This window comes from Calidris pugnax, unplaced genomic scaffold, assembly GCF_001431845.1.
Source record: "Calidris pugnax isolate Ruff unplaced genomic scaffold, ASM143184v1 scaffold171, whole genome shotgun sequence".
Taxonomy (NCBI): Eukaryota; Metazoa; Chordata; class Aves; order Charadriiformes; family Scolopacidae; genus Calidris; species Calidris pugnax.
Genome location: NW_015091064.1, coordinates 4,364,034 through 4,389,531, shown reverse-complemented (window position 1 = coordinate 4,389,531; position 25,498 = coordinate 4,364,034). Strand labels below are relative to the sequence as shown.

Here is a 25,498-nt window from a genome sequence, read left to right as displayed (position 1 = left end):
AGTGCCTGGAATACTGACAGCCAGTCTCCTGCCACTGACTGACCTTTCTCCAAAGTCAATGCTCAGGATCACTTCTCAGTGCTCCAGCATTTTTAGAGCAGCAAATTTATTTGGGGTCATCATAACCTCTATGAGCCAAGTAGAAGTGGTTCAAATTCTTTTCTTGCAAAGGCCGAATGCAGATGGGAGTTTTCAATGAGCCAAAATAGCAAGTGACAGAATTAGAAAAAAAAAAAAGCTGCTAAGCTGTGGAACAGCCTTTCCCAAGGGTCACTGGCACATTGGCCTAATCTTACCTTGTCACAGAAGACTTTAATCTGGCAGTAGGCTCTGTGGACAGGTTTGTTACTCCTGTTATTGTAGCTGTAGGTGTCAATCTGAAGATTCAGGGGTAGGCCTTTAACTCCCTTCTGAGAGGAGAAATCCGTGCTGAGGCAGTTCACAGAAATGAAAACCTGCAGAAGAAGAAAGCAGCACCCGTCAGCAGTGACACACAGACTCCTGGCACGCCGCCGAGCGAGGAGTGCAGTGATTGGCCTAATCTTACCTTGTCACAGAAGACTTTAATCTGGCAGTAGGCTCTGTGGACAGGTTTGTTACTCCTGTTATTGTAGCTGTAGGTGTCAATCTGAAGATTCAGGGGTAGGCCTTTAACTCCCTTCTGAGAGGAGAAATCCGTGCTGAGGCAGTTCACAGAAATGAAAACCTGCAGAAGAAGAAAGCAGCACCCGTCAGCAGTGACACACAGACTCCTGGCACGCCGCCGAGCGAGGGAATACTCGGTGAGTGCAGAGATCTAAATGCTGGTCCTTGCCACTTTAAGTAGGACCCTCTATCTTCTGAGAGATCAGGTAAAATCCACAAGATGCAGCGTTACATTCTTAATTCTTTATATAAGTCACTACAAGGGACAAAGTCGCTTTGTCCAGAGTGAATTTCAACGAACTCTCAAACTTTATGAAGACTCCACACATCCTTCCCAGATATTTCTGCCCAACAGATCTCCAATTTTTGCAGCAATAATCCTCCTGCACCCGATCCTCACTGCCCAGTGTTTCACCATCATGGTAAAAACACAACCACGTTTTGGAAAATTTACATTACTTTAAGCAAGTTAAAACAAAGCTTTCCATGAGTTTTATGTAAGCTGCTGCAAGCACAGTTTACGCTTGAAACTACTTGGAGTTTTTGGTTTGGTTTTATTTTTTGTTTGTTTTGTTGGGATTTTTTTTTTTTTAAATGACATTAAAAGCTTTTGAAAAAGTATTTGGCAACAAGTTATCTTTAAACACAGGAATAACACCGTTATTTCAGTGAGAGTGTTTCTGGGCTTTACACTTTAAAAGATGAACACCTTTTTGAATATTCCCCAGTAAGACCTACAAGACCCTGTTAACATTCGGATCAAAAGGGAAAGAGTAATATTTTCATTATTATAATTAAAAAATTGAATTATGGGGAAAATGGATTAAGAGTGATTTTCAACATATCTAATTTCATTTTCGTAATTGCCTAAGAAAAAACAACCAACCCCCAACAACAACCCCCAACCAGAGAACAAGCCAAACACTGCTTAACAGAAAGAAGAAATATCCTGTGTGGGTGCGGACAGAGAGACCAGAGTACTTTGTTATCTAGAACGTGCACATGCTTTGTGCCAAGCCTTTCTCCAGACACAATCCTCATTACTGGCACGTCTAAGAAAAAGCTGCAGTGATTAATTACCAGGAATTTATGAGCTACTGAGACCTGCAATGGCTCCTCTCCCCTCTGCGTCAAGAACAAAGGCTGGGAACCCACTGCTTAAAATAAATAAATTAATAAATAAATAAATAAATCAAAGCCCTGGGAGCCTGAGCATCTTGGCAGGGATTTTGCAGGAACACTGTCCTATTCCCACCACCTGATCGCTCACTTATGGCACTACCAGCACGAAGCAGCCGTTGGCCAGGCTCTGCAGTGAGTGAGTGCCACCTCCCGGAGCCCGCCCGGTGTTGCAAACTCTCGAGGCAGGTTTTGGAAAGCTTATGGGTTTGGGTTGGATTTGTGGTTTTGCAAAGTGCTTATCACGGGCTTCTTCGCACAGGTTCTGCAACATCCTTTACCAGTTTTAACAAAAGAGGGGAAATGGAAATCTAATAGCTTTCACCAGATTAGGGATATAAACTCTTTTTTTCCCCCCCCCATATGTAACACAGTAGTATAAAAAGCCTGGGGGAGGGGGAAAAAAAAAAAAAAAAAAAAAAAAAGAAGAATAGCATAGATAAGCATCATCTCATAATAACTTGTCTGAATGTTTGAGATTCACACGCAGCTTCTTGCAGCCCCTGTGAGGACCAGTCGCCCCAGAGCGGGGAGACAGCAGCTCAGCAAACAGCCCCCATCCCTTCCCTTGTGCACACCTTGTGCACACACACTCCTCACAGAGCTGAGCATCCCCACCGAGCCCCGCTGGTGCAAAGGGACATGGAGGTGTGTGAAACTATATTTAACTCACGCCAGCGTGGCATGAGTGTGGCAGAGACCCACTGCCAGCTCCCCAACCTGTGCTGCTTGTCCTGTGGTGGCCCAAGGGGGATGGCAGCTCTGAAGGTGAGACCACACTCCATGCCCACTTGCCTCCAGCCCGAGCCTCAGCCCCCAGACTCCTGTTGTTCCAAGACTGCTTTTTTTTTTTTTTTTTGGAAAGCGCTAAACACACCCCAAATCGCAGCCAGAAAAATTATTTTCAAACAAGCTCTTTCCAGTCTTCCCCAGACTAACTCCACTGATGGCTTTGCCAGCTTTCCTCCACCCCGCTTCTCTTTTTGCTGCCTTCAGCTTTACGAGGGCATTCTGCTCACGGCGCTGGCGCAGCCTGGGGGAAAGCTTCAAGGAGTTTGAAGAGCTGCCTTCACCCACTTCGGAGCTAGGTAATCAGATGTATGCACAGCCTGAATAATTGTGTTCCCTGAGCAAGGGTTTTGTTTTTTTAACAAGAGCCCCAGCTCTGGTGTTTGCATATTTTTACATTTTAAATTTTAATTTTAAATTTCTTTACCCGTACTGAATATTCACACACAGCTCTCACGTCTGTATGGAGAAATGACTGCTTTCTACAAGAGAACATGCCCGAGCAGCCCCATCAGCAGGTCCACCACAGCCTCAACGCTTCTGTGAAATCCCTCGTTCGAGTTTCACACCACCGGACCTCCATGAGCAGCATCAGCCACCAGTTCCCTAGCAAGCAGTGTCACTTTTTTCCTAGGTAATTCAGGTCTCTGATTTCAGTTTTCATGGCTCACCAGCCACGCAAAGCCCACGCAGCTCACTGGGCTGAAGGTAGAAGCGTTGGTCTCAGCACGACGACGCATGCTAAGGCAGGAGAGCTGCATGGGTATCCGATGGGAACCTGGGATTGCCTGTCAGATGACAAAGATTATCCTCCCACTTTAGAGTCTCCTCATTTGATTAGCTTTGACTTTAAGCAGCTGACTTCATTTTCATGCCATTTAAGTCTTTGGGACTCTGGGCAGGAGATGACAACCAAAACCTAATCACCTCTCTGAAGCAACAGAGCGCCAGCCTGTCTTCTCCTGTTTGTACAAAGCCATTTCAGTTCAAAAGGATTGCCTACTCCTCCCTACCCACCCTGGAACTCCTATTTTTGAGCAACTTCAGGTTGCCTCTAGTTCCACAAAAACAGAGTTTTAGTGAACAGCTTTTCCAGTTTGGGCTAAAGCATTTTCAAGCCAGGTGCTTTTTGTTGAGGAAGATTTGACTTGCGCTTGAAACGTAAGGCCAAGTGACTGCGCCAGCTACATCCCCACCCCAAAATTGCCAGAAGAAAGAAAAACGTAACCGCAGAAGTTGCTCTGCGTCTTCAGCCTGCTGAGCAAGATTCCTTTTCATGTGTCCAACCTATTTTTCTAAGGGCAGTTCCGCATTCTCAGCTATATTAAGATTTGTTGCTACTTTTAAAAAAAACATTTTCATCTCACCTCCCAAGATTCAACATAAAGACAGCACTTAAAAATAGAGCATTGTCAAGCCCAAGCACTTACAAACGTGAGTCAAGCCCTCAAAAGTTACGCAGATTTTCTTTAAAACGGAGATTTTTAAAAGGATTAGAAACCTGTTCTCAAGTCATTTCGCTTGCTCGGCAGTTAAGCCTTTAGTCTACATTTGAATCATATTTCCAGGCTTTTCTCTCCGACCAAAGCCAGGCTTTATTTTCCCATGTTTTTTGGTTGATTTTTTTCAGGCTTTTAAAATTGTTATGAATGAAAGCTGAGATTCTCATCCAGACAAATGGCTTCACAACGGCGAGGTTTAAAGATAAAACACCAAATGGCATGAAGCCTGTGAGCTGGTACAAGCTGTTCACCCCACACACATCTGGTGACTGACACCCCAACATGCTGCAAAGGTGTTGTGGATGTCCCATCCTTGGAGGTGTTCAAGGCCAGGCTGGATGGGCCTTTGAGCAATCTGCTCTAGAGGTGTCCCTGCCCATGGCAGGGGGGTTGGAACTTGATGATCTTTAAGGTCCCTTCCAACTCTAACCATTCTGTGATTCTAAACCCTCCTCCTCCACCCAACGCCAGGCTGGTTTCCTGCAGCCTGTGTGGCAGAGGAGCAGCAGCACCAGCCGCACACAACGAAAAGACCCAAGGCAGGAGGATGAAAGCACCTCCTCCGGGATCGTGCTGGAAGTCAGCGTGGGAAGAAGCCAGATCTCATGACTTCCCAGCCTGCTTTAACCACCCGGCCATTCGTGCCCCTCCTCGCCTCACTCGGGGAGAAACACACCATGTGCCTGTGTTCAAACCTACGAGAAACAATCTTCCATTTTAATAATGCAGAAAAAAAAAAAAAATTAATCCGACAGCTCTGCTGTGTGCCCTCAAGGAAGGGCAGCAGAGACAGCCAAGTTCTTTCCACACAGCACCTTTTTCTAACAAGATCTGCCTTTCAAACAAACCAGGAAAAACAGGCGTAATTAAAGGGCAATCAAAGCGCTGCAGGAACCTCGCTGTCAGCGAGATGAAAGATGCCTTTTTTAAATGAAGGCTTGCGTACCCAGATCTCTGCTCCTTGGTTTATCTTGGACGCCATGCTCTTTTGTCACACAAAAAGCACCAGCAATTTTTGATTAGTCCAAAGGCTACATATGCAGCAGCTTTAGATGAAATGTCACCTTGTAGAGCCTCTTCTGACTCACAGCAAAGCACAGTTGAAAAGGAATGATATGTAGGTACACAGCAACAATGTCTGGATTGCCATAGGTAATGGCAAGCAACTCAGATGGGTATTAGCCCACTGCAAGCTCTGGCCAGTCCCCAGCACACATAGCTGCAGGAAAGACTAATGGCCATGTAACAGATCTCCCCGTTGTACACAGCCTTGTACCTCCTTCTGGGCAAGGCCCTACACAGACAGACTTGGACTATTCCAGCCTGACCACCTTGCTTCACATGGCTTTCACTTCAGCAGGGGACAGCTAAATTGAATTCACCTCCTCTTTTTATGCTCCATTATATTTTTGTACCCAGAGGATGAAGACATCACTTTACAAACCAAATCCCTTAGGTATTTTTTCCTCTATTGAGAGAGAACTTCAGCTCTATTCTAGCACTAGTAGGCAAAAGCCTCTCAATTTAATGTTATAGTCAACTTAAAATTGTCAGGATGCTTTCGATTTTAGATTACTGTGTTTGGACAGAATACAGAGTTTGGAGGCTACAACATGACAACCAGGAACAGGTCAAGCTGCAATGAGATTCTTTCCAGGGAACGCACTTGAATACTGTTTTTCTTGACCTCCACTAAATAATTTCCACGTCCTGCCCAAGACACAGCAGGCACAGGGATTCCAGTGTGTCCTGGGACCATTTCCCCAGCACAAAGGCAGCATGTCTCACCTGTGGACTGATGGCCACCTATCCTACTCACAGACCAGCCCTTGCACAACAGGACCCACAGGTCCTATGCTGCCTCTCGCTTTGCCTTCCCTCAGACCAGCAAGGCCATTCCTGTGGTCTCCAGCCAGGGAAGGCAGCAGACACTGCACAGCTGACTCCATCTACGAGTTATTTTCACTTTTTGCAGGATGAGGGTTTCTGTGGCCCTGACCTGAACAGGAGCCTTTGAGGCTACCACAGTAGATTAAAAACCAGAGGAACAAATAAGGTAAAGGACCCATCAGACCTAAATAGAAGGTCTTGGATACAGACTAGAAGACTCAAATCAACCTCCTCCTCTTCTGCCAGCACAGACTTCCTTGGTGGACCAAGACATGCACCATCCAACCCTAGGGACCAGGAAGCTTCACAGCTATTACCAACGCCAGGACAGAGCTGCTCCCCACCCTGGCTGCCAGCAGGAATCCTGGGAATGTCAACACAACACCCAGCAGCCACCAGGTTGGTTGGTCTCCCACAGCTGCATGCACAATTCAGGGTTATGCAGCCGCATGGTCACAGCCCTCCTTGCTGGCTAGTCAAAGGAGCAGTCCTAAGCCCAAATTCCACAAACAGCTCATTTATCAGCCCTCCGCTAAAGAAAAAATTACCCGGAAACTCAAAGGTTGTTATTTAAATGCTGACGATGGCTGAATGCATGTGGTTTCTTTAAAGGCTTGGACAAATATACACATAAAAGGGTAAAATAAAGGGTCTTTTCTAAAGATTTACCCACAAGGATGTGCACAAGGTAGGCCTTAATGTACTTCACCTGTGCTGTGAGCTGGCTGGATGCAAATCCCATCTGGCCCAAAAGCCTTATCAACTGGACCAGGGCAGGTCCAAGCCCTTTGAGAGGCAGAGCTGCCAGCCTGGGCACGGCGCTGTGCTAACCTAGCTACGTGGCTTCCAGGGTTGGCACCGGGTCACGGGCAGGCAGCTTGGAGTGCGGGCAGGGCAAGCACAGGTCTGCCTGCACACATCCACGAAGGCATGTCCTAAGAAAGCAGTGCTGGGAAGAGTGATCTGTCTTTAAAAGAAAGAGGAAAAAAACAAAACCCAACCAACAAAACACACAACCACACCACACTTCGGTACAGATCACCTGAGAGGTGGGTGATCTTACTGCTCTCACATTCGTTTCTTCACCTCCCACATGCGCCACAGGTTTTGCATCAGCAGGAGGCAAGCCAGGAAAGAGAGATAAAAAAAAAGTTGGGCAATTCATGCACCTGTGGGCTCCTCAGCCTCCTCCTGCCTTTGGGATCGGACGCTCCAAATAAGGTTTGTCTGGCAGATGAGCGATAGGGCCGCATCCGCTCCAGCGCCGCTCAGCCAGACCCAGCACCGTCCTGCTCGCACCCCCGGGACGTTCGTTTGCATTCAAAACCTCCCAACCCCAATTTGGGTGACTGACACAAAACACATGGCGGGTCCCACACCACGCCAAGGAATGCCGAGTGGGAAACAGGACCCAGCCCCCGGATGAGAGAACATCCTCCTAGCAAGTTCACTCCATCAACAAAACGAATTAATGGTAATGAAAGGAAAATACATATTCCTGCTCAAAGAGCAATGCTGATTGTGATTCCAACCTGTTCTGGGGCAAGGAAATGCAGGAACGTCCCTGCTCACAACACGTGGGAAACCCAGGGATAGAGGTTCCCAGTCCTACCCATCCTTCCTCCCACCCCACGCTCTGGTAAGATAAAGGTGCAGGGCCAGGCATCAGCTTTTGTTAGATTGGTAAGAAAAGAAGAAAAAAAAAAAAAAAAAAAAGGAGTTTGGCAAAAAAAATCACAAAGAATCCCCAAACAAAAACCACCCCAACTCACTCCACCAAATAACCTCAACAAAAAAAAAAAAAGCAAAAAAAACCCCAAAAAAACCCAACACAAAACTGAAAGAATTTCTGAAAATGTCTGAAAAAGAAGTTTTGCCATCAAGTATGAAAAGAATGGAGAAAAGGAAAAAAGGTCACCTCCCAGTTTTCTCCAGCTTTAGGACACACATTGTGAGCTCTGTAGTTGGTTGCAAGACCAGAGAGATGGTAGAGTCTGGGACACCAAGTTCTGAAGAAAGACAGAGTTGAAACCTGCTTCTAATTTGCAAAGCGTAAAATCAAGGGCAACACATGTTTGTTTTTAAGAAAACCCAGGACAGAGCAGGGAGAGGTCTGTCTGTATTAAGAGGCAGGTAACCAATACTTGCTACGACTTTCCTATGTCCCTGCTCTAAAGGCTGTATGTATTTGTGCCTCAAAGTACTTGTGGTCTGCAGCCTTGGCTTCAAACCAATCTCTTTCCTTAAAGTATGTTTGACTCATCACATTTCATAGTTTCATTTCCAACTAGCCAAACCTGTACCTCCTCAATGCTGCTCAAGGTGGTAACACCTTCTTTAATGAGGCATATGACTGCTGTTTCATTACAATGGCATCCATATAAACGCATGCAATATTCATCAATCAGAAAAGTTGAAATTCTTCCTACAGTGAAGGAACACCAACTGAGGATTATGCTAGAATAGACTCTTAAAATAAATCAGTGGTGTACACCCCAGCCTTACTTCAAGTTGATGCAAGAGATCCACCCTCTCCAAAAATTGAGCTCAACTGAACAAAGAATTCTGCCCGAAAACTGCAGTCAACACACATGAGGATCTGCTAGAAGACCACCCTTGTTGCCCAATCTGCTATTTCACAAGGCCAACCCAAATTAGCTTCAAATTACTTTAATACAGGACTGTTCCACTTTTTTTGGGAAAAAAAAAAAAAAGCAGCAATATTCATTACTCTGTTTTTGAGGGTGTCATTCAAGAGCTATCACAGCACCTTTCCCTTCAGTGGAAAGACAGCAAAAAGCTCCACCACTATGTCCTCCAGCTCTAAATGCCCTGTTTCTATGTATCCCTTTTTAGTAGAAAGGCTTCTTTCACACAGCATCTGGCTTACAATGCCTTTTTTTTTTTGTATTATTTTTTTGGAGGGAAGGAGTGGGAGGACAATAGAGCCCTTAATGTGCAGTGACATCATTTTTGGCTACAGTCCCACCATCCAGCCTAAAGCAAGCCAGACAGAAGACCTCCACGGGGGCCCTTCTCTGGGAGCTGGTGGGAGCAACGCTACATTTCAGAAGGGACCCACAGGCAAGCATGGAAGGGGTGCCCCAGCCAACAGCACTGCCCTTGCACTGTTAGGACTACAAAAATGGGGCAAAAGAGGGTCTTGCGATCACCATGAAGACAACAACTCGCCCTGCTGGAACATGAGGCCTCAACCCTCCTGCTCTACCAGGCAGGAGCTCAGACGGGATTTGAGCAAAGCGGGATCCAGCAAAGCCAGTTGACCCTGGAGAAACCGATCTGTCCAGATTGTTCAACTGCCACTGACCTGAGAGCAGGCCATGTCCCCAGGCCAGAGTTAAGGGATAGAGAATTTGCTTCACAGCCTAACGGGTAACACACCAGGTAACAGGACAACGGCCAACACTATGAATAGAGTAGCAGGAAACACTCAGAAGTAATGTGCATTTGACCATGTACATAGTGGCAATTTTCATTAGAAGACCAATGGGTATCAACCAAGAGAAGGAGAAGCAGACATGCTGTACAGACCCAGGAAGAGATGGTTCCCAGCCCCAAAACCTCATGACCTGAACCTACAAAAGCTTCTCCCAATTGACACATGGAGATCAAACACATAAAAAGGCCTGCAAGGACAAGATTCCTCCTCCCTACCTTCAAAATCATGATTTTAAAAATGGCCACGCCTGCTCAGTCACAAGGAGGGCAAGCACCTCCAGAGCAAGCTCCATCCCAGCTCTAGACACCCCATCCCTAATGAAGTCATAGAAGCGAAAGATGACGAGCTTGCGTTCAGACATCTAAAAGCTGTTTGCAGAAGAACCCCACCTTGACTGTCTGCCCAACACTGCAGACGTGCAGGACAGGGTGGGAAACTGTTTGAAGTCTCCACAAGCCTCAGGGTAACTCCAGCATTACCTGTTGCATGCAAGCGAGTATCAGCTACACATCTTTGTCAGACTCATCAGACCACGCTTCCACCCAACCAGGATGGCTTCTGAGTAGGTGCACTGGCTTTCCTAAATATCCAATTCAACAACTCACTAGTTTATCAACTAATTTCCCAGTTCACCATCTCCCTCTTGCTCCTCACAAAGCATGATTGCCTCCTCATTCAATTCTTCCCCTCCTCTGATCTGTGAGGTGGCACCTCTAACACAGACACACCTGGAAGCCCATCAGAATCACCACTTCCCTATTCCTCAGTGTCTCCTGTCAATCCTTCTACCCTGTCCTTGCTCTCCTTCCAGTCTCAGGAGCATCACTTCAGGACAGTCCGTCTTTTCCTCCCCACCCTCGGCTCTCTTCACTGTCTCAGAGCAAGGAAGCTTTGGATCCTGGGTCTGTTTCTGGCTTGAACAGGCTCAGAGAACACCTAATTTTTCCAGAGTGACCACTTCAGGCAGCTCCTGTGATGTCCCAAAGCAACAGAAGAGGGCAGAGAGGAGCTGCCAGAAAGAAGCACACAGCATTTGCTGCAAAACCCATGGACACAGTCTGGTCCCAGAGTGGGAGGCATCTGTCATGCATGGAATACTCCTAGTTTCTACACAGATGGGCTCACAAACAGCACACCAACACAGCCAGCTGTGTGACACCTCCACTCATGCAGAGCCAGACCTGCCTGCTGCATCCAGTGTCTAAAGCCCTGGAGTTGCCATCAGCTCAACACAACTGGGAAATACTGGTTGCTGAGGGCATCTCAAACATCCTTTCCATTCTGCAACTCTGCAGCTGCAAAATCCACGTTTTCCTTGCTACAGAGTGAGCACGTGACACGTATCACCTGAAAACAGTGTTTCTTCACCAGGGAGCTGTATTTTACAAAATTTTCAAAGTGCTCCAAGGGCCCTGCAAAGAAAACACTCTCTCAGGCAGATGACACTCCTGCATGGACAAAGTAGCAGAGGTCCAATGTTCCTGTACGGCTCCACAGCAAGAACTTGCACAAAAAGGGCAAGTATCTGGTCCCAGAGCTGCCAGCTTCTTGTGATAACACAGTATTTCTCCCTTAAATGTGTCAGATGTCCAGACCCTTGGGTAACTAAATGAGTAAAACACCTCCTGTTTGACCCCACTGCATAGGACCAAATCATTCCCACAGCAAACTGTGAGCAAGAGGAGAATGGGAGAAGCAGCAACCCCAGAAGAATCATTCGGCTCTGGTCCAGGTAACTCCAGGGCTCAGGAAGTAAGTTTCTAATAAACAAGGCTTGCTAGCGGGTTAAACATATCATCTATACAACACTGCTGCTGTTATTAAGCGTAAGACACTATTTATTACTGTGGAGGACTTTCTGCAGCATCAGAAACTCATCTCTCTTCATGTACTTCAAGACTACTCTGGGAGGAGGAGGGGAAAAAAAAAAAAAAAAGAAAATGAAAGAGAGCATGAGAGCATACAAGGTAAATGAACCATGCAATAAAAATTGTTGAAATTGGCTCAGGCATCTCCTGATAAGATCACAGGAGTTGAGAAAGAACTGCAGCTCCACTGGAGAGAAATCAGACCACTGACAAAACATATCCACTCAGGTTTAAAAAAATACAGTTAAATAGGCTCTTAAACATACAGAACGCTTGCTAAAAATGCCAGTTTTTTAGTTCAGAATACTTTTGTCTTTGTATGATTCTGATCCCAGGATCCAAGACTTGCACTCTTGATATGAAAAAGTCCTCTCTGCAGGCTCACGCAGACCAATACTCAAAATATATGGATCTCACACACTAAAAGCGTGAACCTGGAGGTAAATTTGCCTATGTAGCTGTAAAACCAGTCTAGGCCACACGTCCCTGGACCACCTCATCCCATGAAGTTCAGCTCTGAACTGAAATATCACCTTCAGGGTCCTTAGACCTTTTCAAGCTGCTATTGTCAATTTCACTGCAGGCTCAAACTACTCATCCAGGGGTCTGTAGAGCACCTGGGCAATAACCTCCTGCTTCTGTCACCTGGTGGGAAAGCATGGCTTTCCTCGGGGCAGCCATGTGCAACACCAGCTCTAAGCCCTGCTCCCAGGTTAGTGGCACATCCCTACTGCTGTAGGATGGCTCAGCCAGCAGAGAGGCAGCTGCAAAGCTGCAAAGTGCTTCCAACTCCTTGGGGACCCCAAATCATCCCTCCGTCTGCATGATCCATCCTTGTGTGCAAATCCTAAGCTCACAAGTACCTCAGAGACACAGGTTAACAGAGTTCCTTGAACAGGACCATGTTAGACTGGCTATGGCAGCAGGATACCACTTGGGGAATACTTATTGCCTCTTTTCGACAGCCCTTCTGAAGCTTCATATATTTGTTCACAAAGCAAAGTACTTCATGCTTCAAAAAAAATCACATCAGCCTTTTAGCCTCCTCCCTGCCGTGCCTCGCCACTCAACTGACACCAAATCTGGTGAAGAGGGAAGCCAGGCACCCAACGCCAGCCTCAAAAGTAAATGTCATACATTCTCCAAGGCAGAACTTTCTCTCATCAGCAGCACACAGCTCCTCACTGCTGCCTGCCAAACATCCCAAACTTCTCCCACAGAGCTGAAACCCAACAGCAGCCCCCTCCCTCTCTCTTTTCTCCAAAGCTTTTGTGCTGTGGAGCAAAGCAAATCGTAACAGTGAGCTCTGTGCAGTGACACCATCCCTTGTCCCTTCTGCAGAGCACAGTCGCACACATGGCTCCAGAGAACGACCTCTGCATTCTCTGTTGAGAGCTCTTATGTCCCCCAAGCTAAGGCACTTCCTGGACATAGTACTCTGCAGCCACCACTAGCTTTCTCCACGATGCTGGTGACTGGCATATGATGCACTAGCAAGGGAACAGCCAGCCTCCAAAGGAAAACTTTCCCAATTTTTAACAAAAACCCAGGAAGTAACAAAACTCTCCAAAGAAGTCTTGTGCACTTTGACTCCAGCAAATGCCTTTGGAACAGAGGCTACTTCAGTCTCTGACCTGCTGTCCTGGCACCCAGAAGATGCACGGGCCTTTTTCAAAATCTGGAGTGGCCTCAAACAGCTACACTCAACTATTAGCTAGGGAAGCTGCCTGTACTTACACACCTACCAGAGTGTCCACAGTTTTGAAAAAAGATCAAGCCAGAGTTCACTAGGAGGGTACTCTAACTAGAAATAGGTCACCGGGCGTTAGGATCTGCGGTTTCAGCAACATGTGCTTTGGAGCTCAATGGCAGAAGCTACTCCCTCTTCTGCTGAAGGCAAGCCCATTGCCACAGCCTTATCTCCCTCAGAAGCTGCCCCTCGCCTCCCGCAGGGTTCCTCCACCAGCTGTGCTCCCTGCCAAGCCCAGCTGTGCTCCATCACACCTCCCGTGCCACTTCATCTGCTCTGGAAATGCTCGGCGCTTCCTTTTGTCAGTACTTGTCTGTCAGGTAGACGGTTCTGCCAAGAACCTTAAAGCAGTTGCAAAGCTCTCCTCAGTTGCACATTCAAACCCTATTAAGAAATAGCCAGAAGGTTTTGCCTAATGTAAGAGCGTAAACAAACTTGTTACATGCTAATCACCAGGTAGGCCACACACCCTTCCCCTCCCCCAGTGCCCGAATCTGCTAAAAGGACAGGAAATATAATCATGGTCACATACCTTTGCTTCCTCATTGATGTCCCAAGTGAAGGATATGGCGTTGTACGCAATCTCCTCGATGTTACTGATGGTGTTGAAGCTCTCCTTGTAGTCAGCTGTTAGAAAGAAGGACGCATGAGGAAGAGTCGATACCATCTAGAGTCCTTAATCACACAAAGCAGCCAGAAACTGCAACTCCTCAGCAACCCCTTGGAGGCAAAGGAAGCTGAACTGTATTTAAAAAATGGATCACTAAAAAGGTTGGAAATGGTTCTGGTACAAAATCAAAAGAAAACAAACCCAACAAACAGGAGGAAGGAGAAAAAAGGACTCAGCAGAAATTCCAAGCTAGAAACTCCAGTGAGAAAGGCAGATATCCCAACTATCACATGTCCTGTGCCATAGCCTGCTATGTGCAGGAAACTCTACCCCATACAGCAGGGGCATAAGCTCTCAATAAAACTCCTTCAATAACAAACAAAGATTTGCATGCGCGTCTGCTTTAAGTGCCAAGTGATTAATCCCTGCTTTTATTCACAGAAGGAAGGGATGAGGAGTACAACCCAGCCTTCAGCCAGAGAAGGCTGGAAGCCAGCCAGCCCCAGCGTTGTCTGGAGGCAAGTGGAAATTTGCAGTGTTTTCTTTTTTTACGTGTACCAAAGACCAGTTATGAGAGAAGCTGCGGGAAGGAGGATCATTAGCGTTGAGGTATTTCTACAAGGATCTTGTGCTTTGAAGAAACACAGTATTTAGGACAGCCAGAGTGTATAAGCTGTGATTTAGTTACAAGCACCAGGATCTGCCAAAGCAACTGTAGTTTGGAGGTGGGTGTTAAGATCTTCCAATGCAAAACCCCATACTCAGCCTGCTCATCAACTAAAATCCTCCAAAAATCAGCCTCTTTAAGGAATTATAAAAACTACAACATTAGCTCCACACAACGAAAAGCTCTCTCTGGGCTTTTCAGCAAAGCTGAGGACAGTAGAGAGCATGATCCAAAGGTTCCTTAAAACAACAAAGCTTTAGCAGAAAGCCAAACCTTGCCAAGGAATTAGTTTTGGAGTTTGACATCAGCAATGACAGTGTTCCTTACCTATGTCAATGCATCTTTGTTTGGCTGTGTGCTGTCTTGAGTGCCAGTATTTCCAGTGCCTGAGCTGATCTTCCCTTGTTTTGTCTTCAGCAAACACAACCATGATGACACTCTGAAAGAACAGGGGGAGGAGGTAAGATTTTTTTTAAAAAAAAAAAGAAAGAAACAAAACACAAAAAACCCAAAATGCAAACATGAGAAAGAAAAGGCCAGGGAGTACATTTGTTTTGGAAGTTGTCGTTGGTATCAGGTTTTCCGCTTTAGGCTTTCCAACCTGACGCACGGCAGCACACCTGGACGCCGCTGCCAAACAGGAAGGCAGACAGCGGCGCTTTCTGGGTCATAAACAGAGATGAGCAGAACTGCTCTCCTAACTGGAGTTCAAGGATCTCATTCCAGGTGTTGCATCACCTTTACACAAGTGCTGACACCGCTTCTTAACAGACTGAGCCAGGATGGGTTGGTCTGGAAGTAGGTGGACAGCAAAGGAACGAACACTGACGTAAGAGCGCGAGTAAGCTGGCCTCAGTGCTGATGCTCGGGTTTAGATTACTGCACTTTGCGAGAGTTTAAGACTGATCTTGCACACACCCTCTTTCCCAAGAAACCACAAGAGCCGCCACTCACTCGGACTTTACTGATGGGGTGATGGATTCCTTCACTGCTGCTGACTTCTTTCAGCGTGATTGGGTAAAATTGACCTTTATTCAGGTAAGTCATCGTGCTGTCCCCAGGCTTCTGTCGGAGGGACTTGGAGGCTTCCAGGGTGTACTCAAAGTTATTCCTACAGAGCGAAGAGGGCAGTGATTGCTAAGGCATTTTCCTGGAAAGCCGATTAAATGTTCCACATTTAATTTGGAGAAATTCCAAAGTCGTTAGTTGACTCACTAAGCCATCAACAGGCAAGGAAGTTGGAAAACAGGATGAGCCCCTTTTTCAACCATTTCCTCCATGAATGAACATTTAAGAGAAATTCTTGGCAAGCTAAATCCCAAGACACATCATCAGGCAAGACTGGAAGCTCCCTATTCAGACTGCTCTCATGGAATAGAAAAGTAGTATCTATTAGCAATTAAATTAAATTCACAAGCTAATAAGCCATTCAGCGGCCACGGTCTTCTCCTCTTCCCTCTTGGTCAACTTCAACTAACCAAACAACTAGGTTATTCCCCTCCCTAGGAGTTCAGAAGAGTTTCATGCTTCCTATTTCTGCTGTGGATTTTCAGCAGGGAGAGAAAAAGGGGAGCCAGGGAGAGGGACCCAGCTGGAAGCCAACTCTGAGGCCACTGCAGGGCTGACAGCACTGCATTTTCCCATGGGACAGGCAGTTGGTACAAGGAGAGCAACTGAAACTGGGTGGTATTTCCAACCCTGCAGGTAGTTTTCCTTGAAGCATTTTTCCTTAAAGATACAGGTAGGATTTTCAACTGTGAAATTCAAGAGAGCAGACACTGATGTGGTTTTGAGACCCACAGCCCCCCTGGTGCCCAACAGAGACTTGGCGCAGAAGTACCGCTTGCTGTGGAAACTGTAAGAGAACAGGAGGATACACACAGGGGTCTTAAAGCATTACCCAGAAATGCTGTCAAAAACATAATCTTCTGAATTCATGTTGGCCATCCGGAGATTCAGTTCAGTAGGAAAGAAAACCTGGGGTAGACACAAAACAAAACAACACAACAATTAACAGAGCAGCAACAAGAAAAGTCGAGATGAAACAGATATTCATTACCACAGAACTTCTGGCAGGCAAACTGATCATCAGATAACAACTGATTTTTGGTCTGTACCAACAGGACACTTGAGCAAGGTTTTAATCCAAAACTTTTGGGTGTCAACTAAGTACATCATCTCACAAGCCTTCTGAGTCAGTTAGGTGACATTTTAAAGCTTTCCCAAATCTCAGAGAAAGGGCATAGCTACACAGGTCGTTGAGATCTGGCTTAAAAATCAAAACACGGTTACAATGTTATTTTCAGTTGGTACCATAAAACAAAAACCACGGATTTTCATCCAGGTTTAGGCTTCCACTCAAGGCTCCTAAATAAACCAACTGTTTTCCACTGACACACACCACACCTAGAAACTGGCGGTAAGGAAGCTTAGAGACACACTCACTTCACTTCGGTACCTGCTGAGGCACCGCCGAGTGCTGAACTCTTGCAAAACCTGGCCCGGTGCTGTGGATCAAGATAACTATTTCCACACTCCACAAGCCAAGGGCTCTGTCACTAGTAAGGTTAGTCATTTGCTTTTGATAAATGATTTCATGTTGTGAAGGTTTTATTTACTAAGTTATGCTTATGCACTTTTCTGGGAAAGCCTTCTATTCCTGAATCACTGGACAGATTTCTGGCTCACATAACAAGAACAATCGAAGATGAAACTGGATCTCTCCATCCAGATCACGACACGCACACATGCACACACCGACCGCCTCTCGTGGTACCTCTTGCACGCCCTCCTTGAAAGTCTCTGAGAAGGTGGAGTCTGGTGTTCGCCTCTGGGAGTTCTGAGGCTGGGCGTTGGAACTGAACTGGTCAGGATTGAGGTTCCTGTCGAAGACCACCACCCGCTCGGGGGGCTCAGGGTGGTAGACGCTTGGTGGGATGCCCACTGCAAAGCCATGGGGCTGCGTCTCTGTTTTGATGGAATGCGTGGGCATCGTGGCAATTGAAACAGTGACTGTTGTGTCAGGGGTTGTGAGGTGGCCTCTCTTGTCCATTCCCATCTGGGGTGTGTGTGGAAGGACAATATTGAAAGGTACATTTTTCAGAACCTGGACTCTGTTTTCTCCAGCAGAAATGAGCGACTGTTCTGTCACATTTGGGATGCTGTTCCTTTAAAGGGCAAAGAAAAAAAAATCATGCATAAATTATACAGCTCATTTTCTCATTAAACAAGAGCTACAAATACTTCTCAGCCTTTTGGACAAGGACAGCTGGTACCAACTCTCCTGCTTGTGCAAAACAGCTCAATCCTAACCCGAAAAACGGAGAAACTCATTCAAAAAATCCCTCACTCACTAACAACCCCACCTTGGAGGTGAATTACCCTGGAGCAAAGGGTGAGGGTTCACAGCCCAGATCCTCACTGCTTGGAAAACAGTGGTCCAAACCTAAGCACTTTGATGCCCTTCCCACCAGGCATCTGCACACGCAGGCTCCATAAAACTGCTCTTTGGCAGATGGAGGAGGACCGACAGCAAGGTAGCTGCTCCTCTGCCCTCGGATTGCATGCCACCCGGGAAGCACTAATTACACCCCTCTTTCATGCACAAAACCCAGAGAAAATCCGCACCGAGACTCCCAGGAGAGGTTTGCGCAACTCCCCACTCCCCACCCCACCACACTCATTTCTGCCAGGACAACACTGAGCTCTGTGGCTGAGCTGACCTCATAGCCAGTAGCCACTAAGTCAGCCAGCCCTCCCTTTCTCCCTCCCCACAATGTGGTCCTGCCCTCTCCTTTGCACCAATTCTGATGCTACCCCATCCCCTTGGTGAGCCAGTTCAGCTTGTTCCACTGGCAAAAAACTAGCCACTTTTTTTTTTTTGTCCTGCTAGGTTATGGGTCAGTGGAAGACCAGAGCTGGTACAAGAGGAGCAGTGGTAACACATGGCTGGGAACCAGCCTGCTCTTCTCAACAAGAAGTCGTTCAATAGGCTCAGCCAGACCACAAAATGCCACCTCAAGTCCATCCAAAGGAAGAGGATGGTAGGAGTGGAAGCCTGGCTTGAATGAACCTCACATTTGTAATATTTATTTAATCAGTATCATCTTCTGCTTGGGAGGCACAAGGGGGGGAGGGCAGGAAGAGGAAGAAAGGAAGAAATTCTAGAGGATACTAAAGAACTCCACAAACAATACAAACCAAAAACTAAATCAGAAGCACTTTGAAGTCCTTCCCTATCAGCCCATGCACAAAGAAGCAGTGATGCTGGTGCCCAAGAACAAAATCAGCAGTGAGCAACTGAGGCAACTGCACGCAAAATTAAAAGGGTCACCAGTCACCTCTGCAGCCTGGGGGTGCCTGTGCTACCAGGCTGTGACTACTGTTAAAGAGAGCAGCTTTTGCTACACCAACTGCATGACACCAGCACGCAGAAAGCAGGTGGATGGTGACAAGCAGTTTGGGCCTCAGCTCTCCACATCACGGTCCAATCCCTGTCCTGTGCCTGAGGCAGGACAGGAATTTGGGGCCCACAGTAAAAGCAGACAATTTCTCTCTTCCCACACAACACTGCAGTACAGCGAGTTACTTTCCATCAGCAGCTTTGGTGGTCTAGGAGGGAAGGGAGATAAGCAGACAGACAATAATAAAAACTAATACCTTTTGCTATGATCTTGATCAGGATGTTCTACCTCTGGTTTAGCTGTAGAAGATCTCCTCTCCCTTGGAACCTGGGAAATGCAAGGCATACTATAATTGTAAAAACTAATACCTTTTGCTATGATCTTGATCAGGATGTTCTACCTCTGGTTTAGCTGTAGAAGATCTCCTCTCCCTTGGAACCTGGGAAATGCAAGGCATACTATAATTGCATTCTTCCTCTCGTACAAAAAAAAAAAATCATCTCCTCAAAACATAACCATTTAGGCAAATTAAGAAAGCACTGCTCTCTGATACCAGTCATTATCAGCTTTACAGCCTCACCAATGTTCGCACAGCTTTGGGATGCTAGGCCTGCCCCAGGCCATGTCCTGCAGATCCCCCAGCAGCCGACCCAGCCAACTGTGCCAGCCCTGGCCTCCTGTGAGCATCAGGGGGTGGGAAAACCAGTGCAGAAAATCACCCACCCCTGGCTGGGGCACCAGCACCGAGGTGAGCAGGACCAGGAGGAGAACCCCCACAGTTTGTGCCGGTGGTGCAGGTTTTCATCTCTGCAGGCTGGCAGAGTTCAGCTTGCTGGATGAGCTCAAGGCTCCACAGCCCCTTGACAAAGAACACAGGCTCTCTAGGCTACTTCCTCAAAAACCACCCGAGGCTGTCCTTTCTCCTCAGAGACCAGGGAATTCGGGAAGGACCAGGTCCAGTAAATGTGATGAGATGCTCCCGCTCATTTTTATGCATGGCTATGTACCACACATAGGGCCAAACTGTATTAAATCTTTTATAAAGCAAAGGATTTAAGACAGCTCGATCCTGCTCCTTGTATTTTATGCCACGGAGAGGATTTGCCCTGAAAACATCGCACACAGCAACACCGGTCACACAAACCACCCCGTTCACACGCAGACGTGCGCCATTTTCCTGGCTGTGCTGCAAGGCCAAGGCTTCCAGAAGGTGGTGAACTCTTTGACCTGCAGCAGCTTGGCTCACCAGAGCACACAGCCAGCACCCCAAACGGCTTTCACCACCGCTGGCACAAGCCTGCGGTGCTCAGGTCCCCTGGACTGCGCAGCAAGTCCACGCAAGCTCCTCAGCAAACACACAAACAGTGCCCAGGACTTCTGTCACCCTTCAACACGCCTCCTGAATGAGCAAAGCAAACATTTTGCAGCGTAAGGAGGAGTAAACTCCCACCACCTTCCTTCCCTGAAGCCTGCTCAGACACTGCCCGCGTTTGCCAGCTTGGGTGCAATGCAGGGAACCACTGCTTCACTGCTAACTTGAAGACTGATGGCATACCTCTGTGAACAGCATACTTCTCTAAAGAGCCCCCAAATAAATCCCAAGTCTTGGCTCTTCCACATAACCTGGAATCTCTAATAACACCAGAGTTGTTGGATTTTCCATGGGAACCAGGAAAAATTGAGAACTTGTAGCTGGAGACTGCTAGGAGGCCAACACTAACTAGCCACTGAAAAACAAGGGTCTTCCAAGTTGCACTTGGCCTCTAGTCCAACACTCTTAAACTCTAGCTTTTCGTTAAAAATTTCTTTCCTGTAAGGCCTTATTAGCAACAGTTGAGCTATCAGGGTAGCCCATTAGTCAAATGGAAGAAAACTTGAGTTGTTTGGCTTTTGTTGGGTTCGTTTTTTTAATACCAATGTGATCTCATTGTCTGCCTTTGATATTGCAGAGGGGTTGTATTAGAAATGCCTAGACATTTCTTCATAGCAGCCCTCAATAAATCTTTCAACCTCCAACCACTTTGCTTCACACAAGCGTGGAATACCTGTTCTTCCACTGATTTTTCTGTACGCCCACTGATACCCAAACATAAGAGGAAACCCCGAATTAGACGTTAACATACAGAAAAATCCCTTCTGCTTTGCCAAGTGTGAAGGATCAACATCAATGTTCCTTCTGCAATCTACAGGTTTAGAAATCAAAATTGATTTTGTGGATTAAAATCATTCTGGTGAAAGCATTGGGGCTTTTTTTTTCCCCCCTCAAGAGCATAGCAAGTGCAGGCACAAATCCGAAAGCCAGTTTTCCCACAAAAGTAGCTGAATAACATCCACATCAGCGAGTTCGTGGCATTTTGTCGTGTGTGTGTGTGTAGTGCTAATCTCCATATTAAGCATTACGAGAATATTTTGATATGTAAGACACGCTCAGCTCTTAAAAGGACAGGCAAGGATTTTGTATGCATAAGGCAGCCTCTCCTCATGCTTGAAGAAGATACCGAGGCTGGCAATTGCACTCACTACTGTTAAGAGACACCAGCCAAAATATCAGGCACGTGAGCCAAGTCAGTCTCCTGGCCTCCCTGCAGGCTCAGCACACAAAAAACAGGTATCTCCAAGTAGCGAGCCAGGCCACCATAACACTGGCCTCTAATGCTGAGCAGGACACCTTCCTGCATGGAAATGTCAGTCTCCACTGACTTGGACATGACTGGAGGTAACTACCCTGCTCAGTAAAACGTATCCCACACAAAGCAGAAGGTTATCTGCTTGACTGTGTCCAATTCACCTGTGAGCATCTAAGAAGGTGCCTGTCTCTGAGAAGACAGTGAACACTGAGGAAGACAACCACACTTGCAAGGATTAACAGATTACAGAAGCTGAAGCTCATTGAAGGTCAGAGGGATGCGGGCCCCAGCTCCTTCAGGTGGACAATTCTACCCCCCACACCACCAAAAATCTGCAATTATAGCTTAGTGTCAGCTGAGACTAAGGTAGCACATCAAAGCTCCAGCAGAAGTCAATGATCCCACCAGAACCAGGATCACATGAACAAAAGGAGAGGATTTTCTTTCCCCATGCATATTTATATTCAGATACAGACATACTCTTAAAAGTTTCATTCTTCATGACTATTTCTATAATCCATTGCCTCCTGCCAAACCTGGAATCAACAGCAAAGTGCAACTGAAGCTTCTGACCCATCACCCAATTTTCAGAAAAAGGGACATGGATTTTTTTTTTTTTCCTCGTTTAAAACCCACACAGTTTAAAGCCCTTGTGATCTATTCATAGCTTCTGTAAAATCCTCTAGCCAATGACACCTTTTCCACAGGTGGCACGAGAGCTCAGCTGGCTGCCAGAGCATACCCACAATTTACCTTGTAGTAATCATACAGCAGTCCGAGGGCAGCTGCACTGTCTTCATCACCATTGATGCTCATCATAGCTTTGGTAGCTGCTGTAAGGGGATTTTCAAGAAAAGTTTTCCAGGCCTCATCTTCGCTGGTGTAAGGACGCCTCTGAGAGTAGAGAGAGTCATTCTGAAGAACCAACACGGGTCTTTTACTTGAATCATGAAAAAAGAAAAGAGGAAAGAAAAAAGCCACCTGTTAGAACACACGAAAAACATTCCTAAAGTTCTTCTAAATTAGCTGCCCCAGTTTCAGAGTTCATACTCTGATTCAGTGCACTGCAAGGATTAGTCAACACAAAAAGCCCAGAAACCTAATTCTGATCTCACTCACGCTCAATGTAAATCAGGATTAATTTGACCAAACTCAGCTGGATTACACAAGCCTACATAAAATCGCAAAGCCGTTTAAGAGCACAACTGACCTGCTCATGCTCTGAATCCAATCCAGAAAGAAAAAGTTACAGGCACTTAACTTAGTCTACTCCCCACAAAACCTCTAGCACATCCTAGGTAACACTACCGAGTCACAACCCGCTCCAGTTCCCAAGTGAGACTACAAAATGTGAATTAATAAAATATCTCTTTCCCACTTAGCTTTCAGAAGGTGCCTTCACACCCAAAGCATATCTGAGAACATCACTAGAAGCTGCCAATTAGTTACAGACTACACAGGGAAATTTGTCAGAGGGACCTCGAATCTATTTGGCAGTGATTTTTTCTGACAAGGGAAGCCAAAAGACTTACTGCCTGGTCACTGCTGGAATAATTTGTGACACTAGTTTAAGAAACCCTCAACAGATGACTAGGGGAAAAAAAAAAAAGGGAAAAAACTGAGTTTTTCCCTTGAAATTGTAGTATACAAAAAAAAAAAATTATATTTGCTCTGAACATTTTGAGATTGCTGAGAACAAGCAAGCTCCAAGATTATTTGAACCCACTGCCCATGTGAAAGTGGGAAATCTATAGAAAATGCTGTCCTACCACCTTAGAGAACTTAATATATTTCAGTTCTATGAGTAAAATATATGCTTCATCTTTCAAGCCAGTTCAAGTGAACATTGTTTAAATCTGACTTTTAAACCAGTACAAACAGTTTTCCTTCCAGTACAAACATAACATTGGTTTACTGCAGATTGGTGGGGAGAGAAGTGAGGCTTTTTTATTTTCCTAAATATCCCAAACTTGGCATTTTTTAATGATTTGGTAATAGTTTAAAATAAATAAATATTTTTTTTAAAAGCCCCAAACTCTGCAAAAAGCAGTTCCCTACCACCATCACACCCCTTCCCTGGTGGATAACATTATTTTCATCTATTTACCCAGATGCATTCAGAGACTGAAATATACTACAAATACGAAAAGTTGTGAAATATAAAATTGTGAAATCCTCTAATCACTATAATCAGCTTAACAGTATCCTACATTTATCACCACCTTCTACCAAAAAGATTGCAAAGCACTTTGCAAATTACGTGTTCAATCCTTTATCAGTTACACAAGGAGTCTTCAATGGGACAGTTCTGCTGAGCTGAAGTCACTTAAAACGAGTGGGAGTTTCCAGGACTTGTAAGAGTGCTTTGTGGCTATAAACCAATATTATATAGCTGATAAAAAGCAAACAATAAGAGAAAAAGACAAGCTCCTGCACCAAGCCCTTTCTTTAGGTCTTCGTACGTATTTGTGTACACAGTGATGCAGATACCTTCGGTATCGAGGATATCCACCTTCTATCAAAGGCTGCACAGCAGAACCCAAAGTGGGATTTTTCTTTAGGGAGCTCCTATTCTTGTACAATGCGACAAAAGAAACCTTGAATATCCGTAGCTAACGCATAAATCCTCCAGCCAAAGACACTCGTAATGCAAAAGGCAACTGAAGTAACCTGGGTGCAGTTCACTTGATCCAACCCCACCAAGCTGCAGGGCTAAGTCAGCCTTGCTGGGACTCACAAGACCACTAAGCTGATTCCCTCCAGCATCACAAAGCTCACATGGAAAGAGAGAACCAAGGGAGAGCTAAAAAGACTGAGAACTAAAGCAGCCACTTAACCAGAAGTGTAGCAAATACAAAACCTACATAATTTTTTTTGTGCGATTTCTTTGTCATTGCAACACCTAAACACAACACACATTGCCTACCCCCCTAAAAGCTGCGCAGAAAGGATTATCTGCAGAATTATCAAGAGAAGCGCAGGGTTTGGCAGTAACTCAATCCCTTAACAGAACCACAGCTTCTTTCGGGAAAATGAGAACATATTAATAAGAGAAGACAAACATTTATTTTTCTCCAGTGTAGGGTTTCAAGATTACTGCTAGATGGATCTGCACGCAAAGTAGTAGATGCGTCCAGCAAAGGCTGGAGATAAGTTTCCTGCTGCAATTTCAATAATTTCTGAATTATATTTTCTACGTGACCGAAGCAGAGGAATATTACCAAAAGCAGACACTCTCTCTTTGCCTTTGATGATCCTGCAGCCCGCGACGTTCTGTGTTCAGATCACAGGAATTATTCCTGCTTACTTCACCGATCCAAAAGCCTCCCTTTTCTCTCCCCTCACCGTGCCAATTTAAGTTGAGACGTCAGGAGATGCCCGGCCGCAGGGTGCTTTACGCCTGTTTTTTGGGGCAGAGCACACCTCCAGCGCGGAGGCAGCAGAGAGATCCCTATCGCCGGCTTCTACCTGCCAGAAGAGCCAAGCGCAGGTACCCAAATTGCTATGGCCTCACCTACTAAGTGTCATCGGAGGCAGAAAGCACGTATGGAAAAAGCCTAATCACAGAGTGAAATCAGCGAACTGCTGCGTTAGAATCCTCCTTCTTGAAAGTAGCGCATTAAAAAAAATAAAAACTTGGAAAAAAAGCTATGCTTTCACTAGGAAACGAGTTCGAGTCACCGATCGTTCGAAACGCAGTAATTTTATGGTCGGTTCTTCAAATCGCCTCAGAGTTACCCCGTTTCCTATTGACTCGGGGACAAGCGCAAAGCCCAAGCCGCTAAAGACAGCGAGGGATCCGGCTGGAGAAGCCTCCCCGGCGCTCCACACCGCTAAGTTACAGAAAACAGCAGGTTTTGCTCAATTTCAGCTCTTTTAAACCCCCGGTTTCGGCAGTAGGACGTAGCTGCAGCCCGGCTCGCCGGCAGCCCCCCTCCGTCGGGGGAAGGGGCTGGGAGGGGGGGCCGTGCCGACCCCCTTACCTGCCGAAATCCACCTTTCCGGAGGGGTGCGCCTCGTAGAAGTCCATGGGGCCCTGTGCCGCCGCCGGGCAGCGGCGCTGGGCTCCGGCGGGGCGGGGGGGACGGGACGGGACAGCCCGCCGCTG

At 46.3% G+C, this 25,498-nt stretch overlaps 1 protein-coding gene across 1 annotated transcript in view; it reads right to left on the bottom strand.

The window, feature by feature from the left end:
• The window catches only part of GRHL1 (grainyhead-like transcription factor 1), a 43,784-nt gene extending 18,349 nt beyond the window's left edge, over positions 1–25,435 (bottom strand). The window contains exons 1-9 of the mRNA XM_014956731.1: positions 25,374–25,435; positions 22,144–22,330; positions 19,132–19,202; positions 17,137–17,527; positions 16,261–16,337; positions 15,315–15,471; positions 14,688–14,799; positions 13,616–13,710; positions 548–706 (exon numbers count right to left, since the gene is read on the bottom strand). Of these exons, the coding sequence (XP_014812217.1) occupies positions 548–706; positions 13,616–13,710; positions 14,688–14,799; positions 15,315–15,471; positions 16,261–16,337; positions 17,137–17,527; positions 19,132–19,202; positions 22,144–22,330; positions 25,374–25,420 (1,296 nt within the window). The 5' untranslated portion in view covers positions 25,421–25,435. The remainder of the gene's footprint in view (positions 1–547; positions 707–13,615; positions 13,711–14,687; positions 14,800–15,314; positions 15,472–16,260; positions 16,338–17,136; positions 17,528–19,131; positions 19,203–22,143; positions 22,331–25,373) is intronic.
• Between the last annotated feature and the right edge of the window lie 63 nt (positions 25,436–25,498).